The sequence below is a fragment of the Eurosta solidaginis genome, chromosome 3 (genome assembly GCF_040869045.1).
Source record: "Eurosta solidaginis isolate ZX-2024a chromosome 3, ASM4086904v1, whole genome shotgun sequence".
NCBI lineage: Eukaryota > Metazoa > Arthropoda > Insecta > Diptera > Tephritidae > Eurosta > Eurosta solidaginis.
In genome coordinates, this window is record NC_090321.1 from 197,936,353 (window position 1) to 197,955,448 (window position 19,096).

Sequence of the window (19,096 nt, forward strand, 5' to 3'; positions counted from 1 at the left end):
TATTGTTTTTTAATCTGGTTATTGCTATTCCGACTTCCTCATAGCCGGGTGGGGAGCATTAATGCCATCATCATCGATTGCGGTATCGTGTTCATCATCCCTAGGCGGTACATCGCTGTCTCCATTTAGGAGAGCAGAGAAGTGTACACTCCGTAATCTAAGTACTCTCTGGACATCGGTTACAACATCGCCATTCTTACAGGAGCTGGCCCCGTATTTAAAACCTTCCCTCTGTCTCCGAATGTTTTGGTAAAATTTGCAGGCATTATACCTGGCTCCTCACACGTCTTTCTGTCTCTGCTTTTTGTTCCTGTAAAAGCGGTTCGCTTCCCTTTTCAACTCACGGTAGCTTTCACACACTTTCTTGTTGTGCTTGATTAGACGTAGCCCTGTAGACAGCGTCTTTTCTTTCGGTTGCAACGCGGCATTCTTGATCGTATCAGGTGTTTTTCCGTGGTCGCCGGCAACCAATTTTTATTTGGCGGCGCTACGAAGTGCTTTAGAGATATGCTCCCACTGTGCCTGCTTTCCGTCGGGCTGACTTGTGCTTTCATAGAGCAGCTGTGAGTATAGTTGCGCAATCATTGACAGTCTGTTGCGATTGCAGTCTTTCAAAGTCTAGCTTTCCTCGTGTTTTTTTGGTCCTTGCGTTTAGCAGCGCAGAGGTGGACGCGTATTTTGGCTGCGAAGAGATAGTGATCCGAGTCGATGTAAGGTCATGCGCACATCTCGATCTGATTGCATTTATTTCGATCAGGGGACAGCTAGGTAACTTGATGATGGATAAGACCATATTTCGAGCTCCGGCGAAGTCGATTAGCCACAGTCCATTATCAGGGGTTTCATTGTGTAGACTGAACATTGCAACCCTGGCTACAAAAACACCTTGTTGGCCCAAACTGGCGTTAAAGTCGCCAGGCACGACTTGTATATCATGGCGGGGGCAGCGCTCGTGTGTGCGTTCTAAGATTTCATAGAAACCGTCTTTCACCTCATCGTCTTTCTTCTCTGTCGGTGCATGGGCGCAGATTAATGATATATTAAAATCGCATTGCTAGATCCATATATTATTTTTTATACTCAGCTGAGCAGAGCTCACAGAGTATATTAATTGTGTTCGCATAACAGTAAACGGTAACGGCATAAACTAATCGAGATAGATATAGACTTCTATATATCAAAATGATCTGAGCGAAAAAAGAAATTCATTTAGCCATGTCCGTCCGTCCGTCCGTAAACACGATAACTTGAGTAAATTTTGAGGTATCTTAATGAAATGGTATGTAAGTTACTGTGCACTCATCTCAGATCGCTATTTAACATGAACGAAATCGGACTATAACCACGCCCACTTTTTCGATATCGAAAATTTCAAAAAACCGAAAAAGTGCGATAATTCATTCACCCCTATTCTGCATTTCGATTACGTTCCCGTTCTACGCTCCGCTTTAATCGAAGTTGGGTATTCTGCATTACGACGGAATCGTAACGAGAAGAGGAAGAGCAAATGATTTTTCGAAATCAGCTCTTTGTACGGAATGTGTGAACATTGGAACAAAATAAATTAAAGAAATTTTTTAAAAAACACTGAAAAACGTTTATATTTTATTATCCACGCCATTTTGTACAAAAAAAGCAATAGAATATATTGCCGCAATGTTATATCTTTTTGAGTGAAGTGCTTTCATAATTGTGTGTTTTTGTCGTTCTTTTGGCCAATTCCCTGCCGTGGCCACCAAGTTTTGTTAAAAAGGATTCCTGCACGAATATAGTTGACATTTTCTGAATTTTCCGGATGCTAATTTCATTGCACTGGCCTAAAATACTTTATGGAGATTTATTTATTCTTTCCGCAAGGATTGTTTACGTTTTCGCTTCACCTTCCTCTACTCCAGCAGCTTGCTTTGGCATATAACTGGACCCAACGAACAGACACAAATTATAGCTGTCTATTATACTGGAATCAATAGCCGCGGCATTATTTGTGGAGTTGGAAAGCAACACATACGAAAATGGCCAGGCGAGAATGGAAAGGTAATTTTGCGAGATTTGTGTAATCCATTTGAGATGAGTGACGAATGGTAAGAAATTGAACTTAAAGTGGTAAATTTTAATGACTTATTTTCTTATTTGGGTTCAAAAAACTTTAGACTTAATAAGGATGCTTTTAAGTATGTGTTAGATACTTTTGCGGGGCAAATACGCCCAAGGTCTTCGACATCGACATGTTATTTTTGACCTGGAAACATATAAAAAAACAATCTTCATCAAGCCTTTTACGTTTCTTAACAAGTTTTACTTACATTTTTGTAAAAATTCTGTTATAAATTAATAAAAAACTAAAAAGAAAATATTTTTCCGCCAACAAATTTGCAACTTAGAAAAACTGAAGTAAGATCGAAATGCAGAATACACAAAATCGAACGATTCGAAGTTGGATCGAAAGAGATTGGAACACAGAATACCAAAATTGCCAAATCGAAAAAATTCCAATCCATGTCGAAATGCAGAATAGGACTGATTATCAAAGACGGATAAAGCGATGATGCTTGTGTTAGGTGGGTTGACCTTATGACGCAGAATAGAAAATTAGTACAATTTTGGACAATGGGCGTGGCACCGCCTACTTTTAAAAGAAGGTAATTTAAAAGTTTTCAAGCTGTAATTTGGCAGTCGTAGAAGATATCATGATAAAATTTGGCAGGAAGGTTACTACTATTACTGTATGTGTGTTAAATAAAAATTAGCAAAATCGGATGAAGAACACGCCCACATAAAAAAAAAATTTAAAAGTAAAATTTTAACAAAAAATTGAATATCTTTACAGTATATAAGTAAATTATGTCAACATTCAACTCCAGTAATGATATGGTGCAACAAAATATAAAAATAAAAGTAAAATAAAAATTTCAAAATGGGCCTGGCTCCGCCCTTTTCATTTAATTTGTCTAGAATACTTTTAATGTCATAAGTCGAACAAAAATTTACCAATCCTTGTGAGGGCATAGCTTCTATGCCGGTAACTGTTTTGTGTGAAAATGGGCGAAATCGGTTGAAGCCAGTCCCAGTTTTTATACACAGTCGACCGTCTGACCTTCCTCTTGGCCGTTAACACGATAACTTGAGGAAAAATCGATATATCTTTACTAAACTTAGTTGACGTACTTATCTGAACTCACTTTATCTTGGTATTAAAAATTGGCGAAATACGACTATGACCACGCCCACTTTTTCGATATCGAAAATTACGAAAAATTTAAAAAATGCCGTAATTCTATACCAAATATGAAAAAGTGATGAAACATGGTAATTGGATTGGTTTGCTGGCGCAATATATAACTTCGAAAAAAATTTGTAAAATGGGCGTGACACCTACCATATTAAGTAGAAGAAAATGAAAAAGTTCTGCAGGGCGAAATCAAAAGCCCTTGGAATCTTAGCAGGAATACTGTTCATGCTATTAAATATATAAATAATTAGCGGTACCCGGCAGATGATGTTCTGGGTCACCCTGGTCCACATTTTGGTCGATATCTAGAAAACGCCTTCACACATAAAACTAAGGGCCACTCTCTTTTAAAACCCTCATTAATACCTTTAATTTAATACCCATATCGTACAAACACATTCTATAGTCATTGTAATTGTAATGTGGATCCAACGCCTCTAACACCCTTTTCATTATGGTCCACCCCTGTTGAAACAGCAAGTTTCCATGGACTCCCGTTAGAGGATATTGATGACAATTTGTGATCGGTCGCGGCTGTTAGGTGGGGCGAAGCACTGCTACAACAACAACAACAACAGTCACCCCTGGTCCACCTTTATGGCGATATCTCGAAAAGGCGCCCATCTATAGAACTAAGGATCACTCCCTTTTAAAATACTCATTACCACCTTTCATTTGATATCCATGCCATACAAACACATTCCAGGGTTATCCTAGATTCATTTTCCTAAATGGTGATTTTCCCTTATTTTGTCTCCAAAGCTCTCAGCTGAGTATGTAATGTTCGGTTACACCCGAACTTTGCCTTCCTTACTTGTTTTGTGTGACTGCTTTTAACCAAACCAAAAAAATGCATGAATTTTTATTTTAAAATATTTTATTAAAATTTTTCCAGTTAAGGTTTTCATAGTAGGTGCTCAAAATGTAAGAATATATAAAAACATGCATTATAGCAATTTATATAAAATTTTTAACAATTTGTATATATGTATTTGTATTTAGTATAATTATTAATAACCATAAACGTAAAGAAGTTTTTGTTTGATTTATAATCGAAAAAACGCAAATATGCTGAAACTAGTAGATATAAGTAAGCAGATAAAATTTTGAAGCTAAATAAAATATAATTAAATTTCATTTTATACTATGAATAATTCAACAATTTTTTGACACAAAAATGTGTGAAAGGTAACCGAATTATTCTTAAATGAGATGTACAATTTTGATAACCATTAAAAACTTTACATGCAATGTTAACAAGAGTAGATGCACATATATAGTAAGTGCATATTTGTGGGTGTGGGTGTGTGTGCTTATAATTAGGCTTAAAAGTTCTTTTGCACGTCATACGACAAATGTGTACTTTAAAAAACTAATGCATGCGTTTTTTTTCATATCTGTATAGTTTGTAATATTTTCAAATATTTAATATTCATTTCGTATCAAAGGTAAATATTTTGAGCACACAACTTTTTTAATAGACATTTTACAAGAAGTTCAAACTAAATGCTTTTAATATGCAGTTACGAATATATTTTGAACAGATGATATTTAAAAAATATATATAAGTATTTTATATAGTAGCATAATAATGTATTTATGTAAGTTTTCATGCTTGTATATATTAAGCATGTAGTAGATGTCGCTTTTGCACTGCTAACGCAATGCATTGGAAGATGATGATGGATGATAATTGATTAATAATGTGTGGTGTGGTGGCCTATATATATTTTGCTGAATAATTATTGTGTTTTGTACACTACGATTTTGTTGAGGTTGTTTGCTTAACTTCTAAATTTTTTACACTACATATCCATTTCGAACATCATAGAGTTCTTGTTTGCATCGATATCCGATGATTCCTCTGAATCCAGACGGAGACGTGTAATTTTATTCCCACTTTTAGCGTGAAGCTTCGTTTTGTTGTTAGTGCATTTAGTAGCCTCTGCTTTGTCAGGAGCATATTCCAATTTATTAGTATTATTATCGTTGCAATCACCAATGCTAGACTTTGATTTGAAGTAGTCTGTGTGGGAATCTAGGTTGATGGGCTGAAAAGCGAAAATAAAAACAACATTAGAATTATTTGAAATAAACTCTTTAAGTACTGTGACAAATATTCACATCACTAAGTGATACTAGCATCCCTAATTCGATACTAAACATCAGCCACTTGTATGTACGTAAACAAATCAAACATCATTTACACATGTACCTACAAGGCAGCAGAGAAATACTAACCATCAGCCGAAGTAGTACTCACATATACACATGCATATGGCTATGCGAGAGACTATAAACTACAAATATACATGTACATATATGGTTGGTAACCAAGCATGAAGTTCGCGAAGTTACTAGACCTTAGGAGAAATGGGTGGACGAGGCAACAGAGAGTATAAAAGCAGCGAAAGCTGAGTAGTAAGTAAACATTTTGTTTTAAACACGCAATTAGTTGTGAAAGAAGAGTTATTGTGAAGTACTCTCAAAGTAGTCTAATAAAGCCCATTTTGCATTATTGAATATTGGAGTTATTTATTCAATAGTTTAGCGATTCCAACGTTAGTAGAAGGTTACAAATAAGCAGAATTTCCCTAAATTCGTTACATTACATTTATATATTATGATGAGTTCAATTCGACCGCGCGAAGCATGTTTTTTTGTTGTTATTGTTGTGTTAACAGTCATTCGCCCCATTCAATGGGTGCGACCACTTACAAATTGTATCAAAGTCCTCTTACAGAAGTCCAAGGACATTAGCAGTATCAACAGGGGAGATCCATAAGAAAGTTGCTGTTAGAGACGTAGGTTCCACATTACAATTGAAAAGATGGTTGGTGTCATGTCAACGTAATGTCCCCAACGTTTGTCGAAATTGGGCCAGGGTGACCCGTATTTTCCTTGGTAGTCTGCTTTCTAGTTTAGGAGAGTGTTGTCAACAAATTTTTGTGAAAAATTGGTGGCGGATTAGGCAAAATGCCGCCGTCTGAATGCAAAGAATGCTTGGTAAAACTAGTGCAAATAGACGATGCGATTTCATGTTCGGGTGGATGTGGATTTTTTTCTGCATAAAATGCAGCAACATGAAAAGAACATAAATTAAACTATTGAGTGAAAATGCTAATTTAGAGTGGTTTTGCAATCAATGCTCGGTATGTGATACTAATACCAAATTTATTGAAATAAAACATTTGATACAAAGTTGTGATCAAAATAGACTAGGAAAGACAGAAATGAAGGATATAATTGAAGAAGCATTATTTCACAAAATACAGCAGTTGAAAGTTAGTCTGATGACTGATTTCAATTCACTGCTTGAACATAATGTAGAAATTAAAATTAATCAAATGAGAAAAGATATTCTGTCTGAGTTATCACAAACAATAGAAAATAATAGCGAAAAATTAAATGAAGTTTTGGCGGGTACCAGCCTAAACAACAACACAAATGTAAACAAAAAAATTACATATGCACAAGCAGCCTCACAAAGTGAAAATAGGATTGTTATTAAACGGAAAGACAAAGCAAAGAAAAATAAACACACCAAAGTAGCGCTTAAAACAGTCATCGAACCAACCGAATGTCATGTCACAGCAGTAAAAGAGATCAACAACGGTGGGATAGTAGTGCCATGCAAGAATAAGGAATCATGCGAACTATTGCAGAAAAAGATAGCGGAACAAATTGGGAATGAATACGATATGGAAAAAACAAAAGACAAGAGAGAGATTAAAAAAATATTTAAAGTTATAGGTTTACCTGAGGCTTAGCAGTGAGCGATTGATAGAATGTATTACAACACAAAATAGCATATGTGAGGGTAAACAATTCAAAGTTGTAAAGGTTTTTGAAAATTTCAGTCGAAGAGAAGAATGCTTCAATGCTCTTGTTGAAACAGATATAGAAACATACGAAAATATTATTAAACAAAAGAGAATTAATGTAGAATGGGACTCTTGCATAATTACTGATTATGAAAGAGTATTTAGATGCTTTAAATGTTTGGGATTTAATCACGAGGCGGTTGAATGTATCAATAAAAAAGCATGTAGTAGATGTGGAGGCAATCACGATTTCAGAGATTGTGTATCAAATGTATATAATTGTGTAAGCTGTTGTGAGCTAGTCCAGAAAAAATTTATAGAGACTGATGTACACCATGCTGCGTTTAGTAAGGAATGTCCAGCATATAAAAGATATATTCAAAGCAAATCCAAAACTAGAAAGTAGCAATTAAATAATCTAATTTGTCTTTATCTTAATATAAATAGTATTGTAAGTAATAAAAATGAATTAGAAAGACTGATCGAGATTAAAAATCCAGCGATAGTATTTTGCGCTGAAACATGTACCACAAATGTCGTAACAAATCAAGAGTTGAAAATAGAATCCTACAAATTAGTACGTTGTGACTCCCATAGTAGGCATACTGGTGGCGTTCTTGTTTATGTACATGATTCAGTTCAATACTGCGTTAAACATAATAAAGAAATCGATAAAAACTTGTGGTATATTTTTATCCAATTGAAGCACTTTAACCCAAAAATTCAAGTGGGTGTGAAATATCACTCACCCAGCACAAGCGATTCAGATTTTATAAACTATTTACGTAATGTCTTGGGTATTACTTGTGAAAATTCCGGAAACAATATTCTTGTAGGAGATTTTAGTATTAATTTAAATAATACATCCACATATAGTACACAACTAATTGATCTGTTTAAATCATACTCTATGTATCAAAAAATTGATTTCGATACTCGTATAACGGATATATCTAGAACAAAAATCGATTTACTATTTTCGGATAATAATGCTATTGTTTGCGAAAGGTTAGATGAACATCAAATAACTGATCGTGAAACAATCCAATTTAAAATTAAAAGTAGTCCACAATTAAAAATGAGAAGTATTAGAAAAATAACCTCATGGGAGTATTATAATAATGAATCACTTCTTAACCAACTGCGTCTGTGTGATTTCAGTAATTTTGACCATATTGATTTAGAGAGTAAGGTTTTGCTGATTAATAATAGCATTTTAAATATCATGCAAAATCTTACCAGAGAAAAAGTAGTGCATTTAAAAATACATAATAAATGCTATGACAACGAGCTAGCCAATATGAACAAATTCAAATTTGAACTTTTCAAACTGGCTCAAATCTCAGGAAACTGGGACGAATACCGGTATATAAAAAATAAATACAAACGGTAAAAATTAAAAAAGTTAAGTATATGGAATATAATATAAATAAAAATTGTCATGATAGCAAAATGATGTGGAAATATCTAAAACAGGCCATAAGTATGGGAAAAGAAGATACATCAATAAAGAAGATTGTAATAAACGGTCAAATATACAATGGCGAATCGGAAATTGCTGTCAACTTAAATAAATATTTTGTTGATAGTATTACTGATATTTGTAATAATATAGAGGTATTTGATAGAGAAGTATATATAACTAATCAAAGAAACTGCGTTTTTAAATTTATCAAAGTTTGATCAGATGACATCGCTGAACTTGTCAGTAAGTTCAAAGCTGTAAGAGGTGGAAAAAAATTGTTATCGGATGGTCTGGTGAAAGATGCAACCCCCTATTTAGGCTTCTTCTATTCTCAAGTGGCATAGTGCCTAGTATGTGGAAAACTTCAACAATTGTTCCCATAGAGAAAGTTAAAAATACTATTAAAGCAGAGGAGTTACCGCCCATAAATTCATTGCCCAGCGATGAAAAAATTTTAGAACTTGTGGTAAAGAACCAATTGGTTCAGTACTTAGAAAAAAATAAGATTCTTATACATCAACAATCAGGCTTTAGAAAAAATCATTCCTGTGAAACAGCATTAAATATGGTTTTAGCTGAATGGAAAGATGATCTTAGTAATAAAATGTCGATTTTAGCAGTTTTTGTTGATCTTAAAAGAGCTTTTGAAACCATAGATATAAAAATACTAGTGGAAAAATTATCAGACATAGGCATTCAAGGTTTAGAACTAGACTGGTTTAAAAGTTTTTTAAGAAACCAAAACAAAGAACAATCATTGGCTCATCGTTGTCAGATGAAGTGGATGTTAGGGTTGGGCTTCCACAAGGCTTTGTCCTAGCTCCAATTATATTCAACATTTACATTAATGATATTAGTTCAATAAAATTGTTTGCTGACGATGCATTAATTTGGATAAGTGGTAGAAATGAAAATGATTTAAGAAATAAATTACAAAGTGACTTAAATGCCCTTTATATTTGGTTGTGCGCTAACAAACTTAAACTTAATATCGAAAAAACTAAATACATGTTAATAACTAGAAAGAATGTTTCCGATATTGGTACTCTCAAAATAAATAATTCAGAAATTGAAAACGTAGATTCTATTAAATACCTTGGTATCGTAATAGATTGTAAATTAAAATTCAACGCCCATGTCGCTTAGATAACAAATAAAATAGCAACTAAAATATGGTTTATGCAAAGAACCTGCAAAAACCTAAGTAATTACTATAAAACCAAAGTATATCGATCCGTTGTTGAACCTTACTTTTTATATTGCTCTACAATTTTATTTGTTATGAAAGATTCGCAAATCGATAAATTGCAAAAAATGCAGAATAAAGCTATGCGATTCATTTTAAACAAACAATAAAAGATATGCTACTTAGTTTAAATTGGATGAGCGTGAAGCAACAAATATTTTTCTTTACGATGAAGTTTATATACAATATAAAAACCGGAAATTTACCTGAATACTTAAGAACAAATATTAGATTTAATTATGATGTCCATGGAAGAAATACAAGACAAAGAAATGATTTCAAATTACCTAATTATAAAACAGAATCTGAACAGAATAGTCTTTTTTACAAAGGGTTAAAATGCTTCAATGAACTACCTGAATACATAAAAAATAGTGATAATAACTTTTTTAAAAAAAGGTTATAAACTTACGTCAAATCTATGAGGATAAAATAAATACTAAGATCTGAGCTGGTTTGTGATACGTATTCCTAATTTATATATCTAATTCTAAAATTACAAATGTCCTCGTTTATATATATATATACATATATCTATTTAAACTGATGTACCTATTGTTAAACTACTGTACCTATTGTTAATTAATGCAATAATTTTTTTTTTTAATTGTATAAGCTAGGCTCTTCGAGTCGTAATAAATAAATGAAATGAAAATGTATATTGATAGAGGGGTTTACCGGGAGCGACCTAGCAAAGGTGTTTCCCAATTATGTGTGGGTTAGGCATAGGGCCTCCTTTTGCTTGTATGGATCAAATGGCTGCGAAGAAAGGCGCCGGATATCGTCATAGTGCTTACGGATACTTTTCCTTGTCCCTCTTTAATGTTGAGCAAGCCTGCAGCCTTTTCCACTGTGTGGTTTTATTTGAATGATTAAACGTCATTATATTTATATTGTGGCGAATATTGATATCACTAGGCTGTTAGTAAATAATCACGCAACAATAAAAACATGAAGCAGTCACTCGTATATACATGTACATATTAAAGCTAGCAACACCTATGTATAAGGCAACGAAGAGATCTCTCACACACACACACATGTGGTCATCAGCCGAAGTAGTTGCTCACACATATGACTATGAGAAACGCATAAACTTCAAATATACATGTACCAAGTAGGAGATTCTAGAAGGTGAAACGTCTAGACCTTTAGAGAAATATGCAGACGAGGCAACAGAGAGTATAAAAGCAGCGCAAGCTGAGGAATCAGTAATCAGTTTGATTTAAACACGCTATCAGTTGCGAAGTATAATTGTGAAGTACTACTCCCAAAGTAATCTAAATAAAGACCAGTTTGCAATATTGAATATTGGATTGATTTATTCAAAAGTTTAGCGATTCAAACGTTAGCAGACGGTTTCAAATAAATTCGTTACAATATTATACATTTAATTACATTGTACAGCACTCAGCTGAATATTAAATCAAACATTTGTTTTAGCAGATTGATCTATAAGCAAAAAGGAATTTTGCGGGTTTCGAAGACGCTTCCAAAGATGTTCGATATTAGGTATTGAACCAAACCAAAAGATTGGTCATCACTGGTGAAAATTGCATTATTCTAGGCGATTTTAGTGTCCATCATGATCTGTGGCTATCTGATCTACAAGCAGACAGTAGGGGTAAGATATTGGCGGATCAAATAGAGTACTTGGCGTTCTGCACGAAAAACGGGAGCTCCTAGTCTCAAAAAATGGACTGCAAATTATCTTCAGTTCAGGAATGTAAAATAAAACCACAGAGAAATTAAACAAGAGGTGTCCAGGATGATGTTCTATCCCCACTTTCGTTTAACTTTTATATATCGAAGCTCCTTTCCCCACCAGAATGAGTTATAACTGTGTCCTACGCCGATGACTGCACGATAATGACAACAGGCCCATCCATGACGAGCTAAACTATAAAATCAACTACGATATCCCTAGTCTTTCCAGTTTCTTCACCTCGCGAAATTGGGCACGGTCACCGATCAAATACGCGGCGACCTTATTTACAACGTGGTGACAAATCTCGGCAATATTGGCTATCCACGTCGTTGGCATCACGCTACCGACTGTTCTACATCCAAAATCACTGGTTTTGATGTTCGATCAGAACTTACATTTTGGCAAGCATGCAGCCGCATTGTACCTAAAATCCAGACACTTAATAAAATCCTCAAATCTCTTATCGGCAGCACTTGGGGTAAAGATAAAGAGACGCTCAATACCACATACAAAGCATTTTGCCGGCCGATTGCATGCTACGCGTCCCCGATATGGTCGCTAAGTTTAAAGGTTACTCACTGGAAGAAAATACAGGCCTGCCAAAACACTGCTCTAAGAATCGCCACGGGCAGTATTTTTATGTCCCCAGAACACCAACTACACAGTGAGGGGAGAGTACTCCCCATTTGGGAGAGAAATGAAATGCTGAACAAACAGTTTATATTGAATACCCAGAAACCTGGGCATCCCAACAGACATTTGAGTGGCGAGGCCCGCCTCCCAGGGACTTGAGAAGTAATTTCTGCAAGCATTATGGTGAAATACGGCACCTAAGAACTCAGCCGTATGTAGAAGAAAACACACAAAAAGGTGCTCAGTTATATAAACTGTGTCAGAACGATTTATTTATTAAAACAGCCGAACCCAAGGTTTGTAGTCTGGCAACACTTAAAATGATTTTTCTTCAATTTCCTTTATTGACTACAAAATAAGTTTGTCAAATAAAAAAACACACTGATACACTAACAACATATATTTTTTATTTGTGTCCTCAGTTATATCGACCAAGCGGGAAAGGCGTGGGTTCAAGCGCGGGGCTGTAAAGTGTCGAAGATTATGTGTAGGTCTTACAACCTTAGACTAACAAAGTTGCTTCTATCATTAAAAAGACAGAACTGTAGACTCATGACGGGTATTCTGACTGGACACTGCCTTCTGGCGTCACATGCCTTTAAATCAGGCTTGGTCAGTGATAGCAGATGTAGGAAGTGCGGGTTGGAGGAGAAAACGATCGAGGACGTTCTGTGCTCCTGCCCTGCACTTGCCAGGCTAAGACTCCAGCTATTAGGAGTGATACAGCTGTCAGATCTAGAAGCAGCAAGTGGCTTAAGTCCTAGGAAGCTTCTAGTATTTGCCAAGAGGACGGAGTTATTTTATAACATAGGTCCTGGTTTTTGATAGGGGTTTTTCAGTTTGGTCGTTAAAACAAACTTCTGGTAACACTACGGACTCAATCAGTCTATGTGAGTCCTCATGGACCGGCCAGTTCAACCAAACCTAACCTATATCCACAAAAAGGCGTTGGACCTTTATGCCAGAAATTGCCCGGTGAAGGAGTTTCCCTTCCAATTTGCGTCCTGCTCCTTTTAATTTTCCTTACAAATTGGCGGGACGGGACCTATTTGGAATTAGTGTCATTGACATTAATTCTCTTTCAAAAGCGCATTAATGTCAATTGACGTTAGTTCCATTGACACTATTGCATGTCAACTTCTCTTCAACTGTTTTGAAAATTTTTCATTTTAATAATTGAAGTATTTAGTGCCGAAAAATAATGAAAACAGTAAATAACTTAATAATTTTTGCTGACATTTCTGTGCACGCAGCTGTACACAATTCAGAAATAACACTGCCCCAATTAGCTATTAAATAATGCAGCCCCTGAGGTAATTATTAAGCCAATATTCAAAAAAACACATGTGCCAAAATAAAAAAATCTCTTCGCTCATTTACTCTTGTTTACATACATATATACATATGTAAATATTTTTGTGTACATAAATAGTGAATATTACATCTGCACAGACATAAGTAACACTAAATGTGATTCCTTCTTTTTGAAATAAATTTTACTAAGCAAATTTAGCAAAGGCCATGAGTAATAAAACAAAGAGATAAACAACCAAAAACAAAATGAAACTAAATAAAAGCTTATAAAAAGCGAAAAACTAAAGGCTTGCCCTTTTATTTATTTACAATGCGTACACATTTGCCAGGGCCGCATTAACAAGTAGGCAGAGTAGGTAGTTGCTTCGGGCCCCCAATTTTAGGGGGCCCCCAAAAATGAAAATAAGTCTAAAATTTTCTTACAAACATAAAATTCTAGAAAGTGAAAAAAAATATATAATCAGAACTGAAAATAAATTTTACTCAAAGAAATAAAACTCAATTGACCGCATTCAAAAGGCGACGACCGACAAACTAGACAAGGTTCCTAAAAAGGACATTCCCGACTCATTTGACAAATTGTATGAGCGTGCAAAGAAGTGTATCGAAGTGAAAGGAGAGTCTATTGAATAACAAAAAAGGTTTATAACCTTTCTTCAGTTGGAGGGCCATACTGGTGACAGTCTAGCGAATCAACTAAGACTTTAGTTTAGATATTCAAAATTGTAGAGGACAATAATATGACCACGGTGTGCAAGCAAGAATATTGAGCTTCAATGAGAATGCGATCTATGTTCCCTGTTCCGCGCATTCCCTTTATTTTGGTTGGAGAGCATGCTGTAAAGTGCTGTTTTTATGCAGTAGATTTTTTCGCCATTATGCAGACATTATATATTTTTTTTTGGCTTCCACCTATCGTTGGGGAGTATTAAAAAATAAAATAGACAATGAGAAAACTTTGAAGACATTGTCAACTACACGTTGGGAAGCACATTCGAATGAGACGAATGCAGTTTACGATTCATTTTATATCATATTAGAGGCTCTAGAAATCATTGCTGATGATGAATCACAAAATACTGATACTCTTTGAGGCGACGTGTCTCGCGAATAGAGTGCAAAAATTCGAATTTGGTTTCATGTTAATTTTATGGAACTCTATTTTGACTGTTATGCGTTCAGTGAGTAAGCCATTGCAAAGTGAAAAAGCAGATTTGCAAACGTGTGGTTTTTTGTACGGATTGTTAGAAGAGAGTTTAGTTTCATTCCGTGAAAAGTTCAGTGATTTCGAGGAAAAAAACAAAGCAATTATTACCTGGGGCCTACTCTGTATTGCGATGCGAAAGGCAGTACGATGCGAAAGGTAATTGGAACTCTGTAGCGCTATCGCATCGCCATCAATGTCGCTTTTTTATTTTTCGCTAATTTTTTGCTTGAGTATGCATCACTGACCAAACGTCAAAGAAAGAGAACAAAAGAAACAAGGCGATTACAATTTCGGCAAACGATTAATTTTTGTTGAACAAATTAAAAGTGGATTCTGGAGCATTATGGGACGATTTAAATGAAGAAAGGATTGATAGGAGGATTATAAGAGACAACTCCAACATTATGAGTTTCAGCGATCAAAGGTAATTTAAACGTTACAAAATTACTCATACATATACTATTGCTTTATGTTCTATTCATTAGTTTTGTGCAGAATTTTCGGCTTAATAAGGAAGCCTTTTTGTATGTGCTAAATAGCATTAAAAGTGAGTTGAAAACTCCACGGAGAGCAATGGCAGTTCCTGAAATAATAAAATTTTCTAAAACGTTGAAGTTGTTTTCGCGTTGGGAGTTTTAAGTAACACTTTGGCCAAATCTGGGTGTATTGCCATGAAGTCCACTAGGATTTCAAATTGTTGCTTTTGTTTGTTTTGTTTTTTGAGTTGTCCTATATATTTTTAAACGAATGTACAATGAATATAAAGATATCAATTTATAAAATCATCAATTAATACTTACATATTTGAACAATGCGAATGCCTATTACTTGTAGCATGAAAAATGCGAAAATGAATGCTGTTTGACATTCGCTTCCGCTATACAGAATGCTGGCAATGCGAAAAGGGATTAAATTTGCGAATGAGCAAAATGTGAATGCGAAAGTCAAAATATGCATGCGAGTGTCAAGATACAGAGTACCAATTTTGCGATTTCGCCTATTTTTTCTTTCGCATCGCAATACAGAGTAGGCCCCCTGGTGTAGGTTATACAGAAATCATAAAACGTACTCGTCGTAGAAAAAACCAACCTAATGACGGAAATGCTCTAGAAGTAGAATTTTCGCCTCGCGATGATTTTAGGACAAAAGGTTTCCTCGAAATCATCGACAATCTTTACAGTGAAATCAAACGACGTGCGAAAATGTATATGGAAGTTTCAGAGAGATTTGAATTTCTCATCTACTTTTCTCTAAGCGATGGAGACCTCCACGAAGCTATAAATAACTTAGTTCGTTTTTATTCTAGAGATTTGGAAGAATTTTTCATTGAAATGAAGCAGTTCCAAAGTTACGTGAACTCCAGATAAACTAATGCACAAAAAACTCAGAGTAATTTGTATAAGATTCTAATGGAAGATCAATTAGCTGATGTAATTCCTAACACAGAAATAGCTCTTCGGATTTCTTTAACATTAATGATCACAAATTGTTCTGCCGAATGATTCTTCTCGCAATCAAAAAGAATCAAAGCCACTGAAAGAGCTACAACGCAACAAGAGCGACTCGAGATGTTAGGTATACTTTGCATTGAGTCACATTTATTGAACAAAATCGATATTGATGATATAATTGATGAATTTTCCGAAAACAAATGTAGAAAACGACATGTTTAAAATGTAGATAGTAATTTTATTGATATTATTACATTGTGACAATAAAATTTTTATGAAAGATATGTTTATATTTTTTAATCGAAAAAAGAAGGGAACGGACGTGAAAAAAGGGCCCCAAAATGATGGTTGCCTAGGGCCTCGTTGAGGGTTAATCCGGCCCTGATATTCATATACATACATACATATTGATCTTGTTGCAGAAATTGGACAATGACAACTGGCATAATGCCAATAATATATTCAATTTATTTTTATCATTGTAAATCTTCACAAGTAGCGCAATTAACAGCTGATTGCTGGAAAGTCACACATTCACACGCTCACGCACAACAGACGCGCACTGAAGCAAAACACAGCACGTCCCCTATTACCATTACCACCAAAGAGGTTGAAGAAGCCATCGCATATGCTAAACCATCCAAACCAGGAGGCCGAACGGGATCTTCTAGTTGTATCTGCCCACTTGCGTCATCTCTGAAAAATGGATAATGGCGAGGGTGGTGCCTACTAAAGCCTGGGAAACCAGCTAACGTAGGAGGCTTTTATCGGCTAATATCTCTCCTATCGCCAGAAGCCAAGGCACTTGAAGCTGTCCTGCTTCCTTATTTCATCACAAACCTTCGTATGTCGGACCAGTATGACAGGGAGTGAGACCCGTTCTTAAAGACATATACTCTAAGTTGGCAGTTGAAAATAGTAACCTCCCCAGGAAGACGCGCGTCTCTCTAGCTCAACTTCGATACTGTAATAGGTTAAACTCTTACTTTCCAGAATCAATCCCGACATACCCAATGTATATCCCGGTTGTAATGTGTCGCCACATGACACCAACCATCTTTCCAATTGGAATGTGGAGACAACGCCTCTAAAACTCTTATATGTCTAGTCCAACCCTATTTAAACTGCAAGTTTCCTCGGAATCCCGTTGTGGAACATTGATAAAAATTAGTGAGGTCGCACCTTTTGAATGGGGCGAAGCACTGCTACAACGATAACTATAACAATGTCATGTTTTCCAGAGTGAGATAACAGGTAAATGAAACACCAACTATCTTTAAACTCCTTGAACTCATTGATTTTCTTTGTAACGTGTGAGCAAAATTTATATACCGTCGTGCCGAACAAAAAGTAACGCTTTCAAAATGTTTTACAAAAAATTTATTTCAAAATATCATCTTCGATTTTCTTTAATTTCGAATTGTCCTTCAACAAGTAAAAACCAGACATCTGGACACTCTTGCCAAAATTGTGGCAATTGTAGAAATATTATTTTGCATTGCATTGCGGCGGACGTCGTGGTGTGATGGTAGCGTGCTCCGCCTACCTCACCGAAGATCCTGGGTTCACGCCCCCGTCAAAGCAAAATCCAAATTTTGGAAACAAGTTTTTTCAATTAGAAGAAAATTTTTCTGAGCGGGGTTGCCCCTCGGCAGTGTTTGGCAATCACTCCGAGTGTATTTCTGCCATGAAAAACTCTCAGTGAAAACCCATCTGCTTTGCAGATGCCGTTCGGAGTCGGCATAAAACAAGTAGGTACCGTCACGCCAATTTGTAGAAAAATTAAAAAGAGCATGATGCAAATAGGTAAAGAAGCTCGGCCTAAAATCCCTTTGGAGCTTATCGCGCATTGCTTACATTTTTTTTTATTAATGTTTGAATTTCAGAATTTGTAAAATTACGAGTTCTTGATAGTGAACACATGGCTCAACTATAGGGTTGGCTCATCTCATCAGCTGATTTTATTTTTTTTTTTATTTCAAAGGAGATGGGAAACGTAAAATGTAACCAACTCCTTGACAATAATTTACAGCATTGGTGGTAAATTTTCTGTAAAAACATTGTTTCACATTACTTTGTTATTTTTTCAGTAAATGCATCTAATTTAGCGCATTATTTTCCCCCAACATACAAGAATTGCGAAAGTTTATGTTTTCTCTCCATTCCATTTCCTAACACCAACACCCCGATTTTTATAATCTGAACAAAGGTATGTTGTTGCTGTAGAGATGAGCCAACCATATAAAAAAAAAAAATAAATGTAAGGCGCGATAACCTCCGAAGAGATCTAAGGCCGAGCTTCTCCAACCATATAGCTAGGTGTTAAAATCAAACTGTTTCATTATTCCTCAGCTTGCGCTGCTTTTATACTCTTGGATACCTCGTTCACCCATTTCTCCTAAGGTCTAGACTTTTCGTGAGCAGCTGCTTATTTATGTCTCCTTTATGTATCTGATATTAACGTTTCTCTTCTAGTTATATGCGTGTGTATGTGTGAGTAATAACTTCTGCTCTTAGCTGCCGACTAAATATATGTATGTGAAATATTCTTGCTGTTAGCTTAGCGGTCTACATGTATGTGTAGCTGTTTACTTTGCTGTTGTGCATTTATTTACTAGCAGCACAGTAATGCATTGAAACTGCTAACATTCGCCACAATATGTATATGTGAAAATTATAGTCACATTAACTTTTATGATTTACTAGTTCTGCATTTCAACGTTTATTTTGAGGCTGAATTCGTTGTACAAACGTGCACGTCCTTGTAATCTATTAGCGTTTTCCTATCTGTAGAAAATCTAACCCTCATGTTGCACCCTAACTGTTGAACTAGGTCACTTAGAGCTATGCAAAATGGCTCTAATTGCAGATAATGAGACAGACCCCTTTTCTAATTTAGTGGATAATAGTTTTTAAAAGTAAAACACAAACACACAGGCATTGTGAATCTTACCAAAGTAGCGCAGCTGATCGGTGAAAATTCGCACATTCACACGCACAGTTCTCGACTCAGTTTCAA

The 19,096-nt window shown here is 35.4% G+C and overlaps 1 protein-coding gene and 1 long non-coding RNA gene across 5 annotated transcripts in view; one reads left to right on the forward strand and one right to left on the reverse strand.

Moving 5' to 3' along the window:
* The first annotated feature begins 549 nt into the window (after positions 1-549).
* Positions 550-5,161, forward strand: LOC137244864 (uncharacterized). Its single transcript, XR_010951215.1, has 2 exons — positions 550-2,081; positions 2,151-5,161. It is a non-coding gene; the product is annotated as an uncharacterized lncRNA (long non-coding RNA).
* Nop17l (Nop17 like) overlaps positions 4,089-19,096 on the reverse strand; it is a 69,623-nt gene continuing 54,615 nt past the window's right edge. For all 4 annotated transcript variants that reach the window (XM_067774523.1, XM_067774524.1, XM_067774525.1 and 1 more), the window contains one exon: positions 4,089-5,280. In XM_067774523.1, coding sequence (XP_067630624.1) covers positions 5,035-5,280 — 246 coding nt within the window. In that variant the 3' untranslated portion in view covers positions 4,089-5,034. The remainder of the gene's footprint in view (positions 5,281-19,096) is intronic.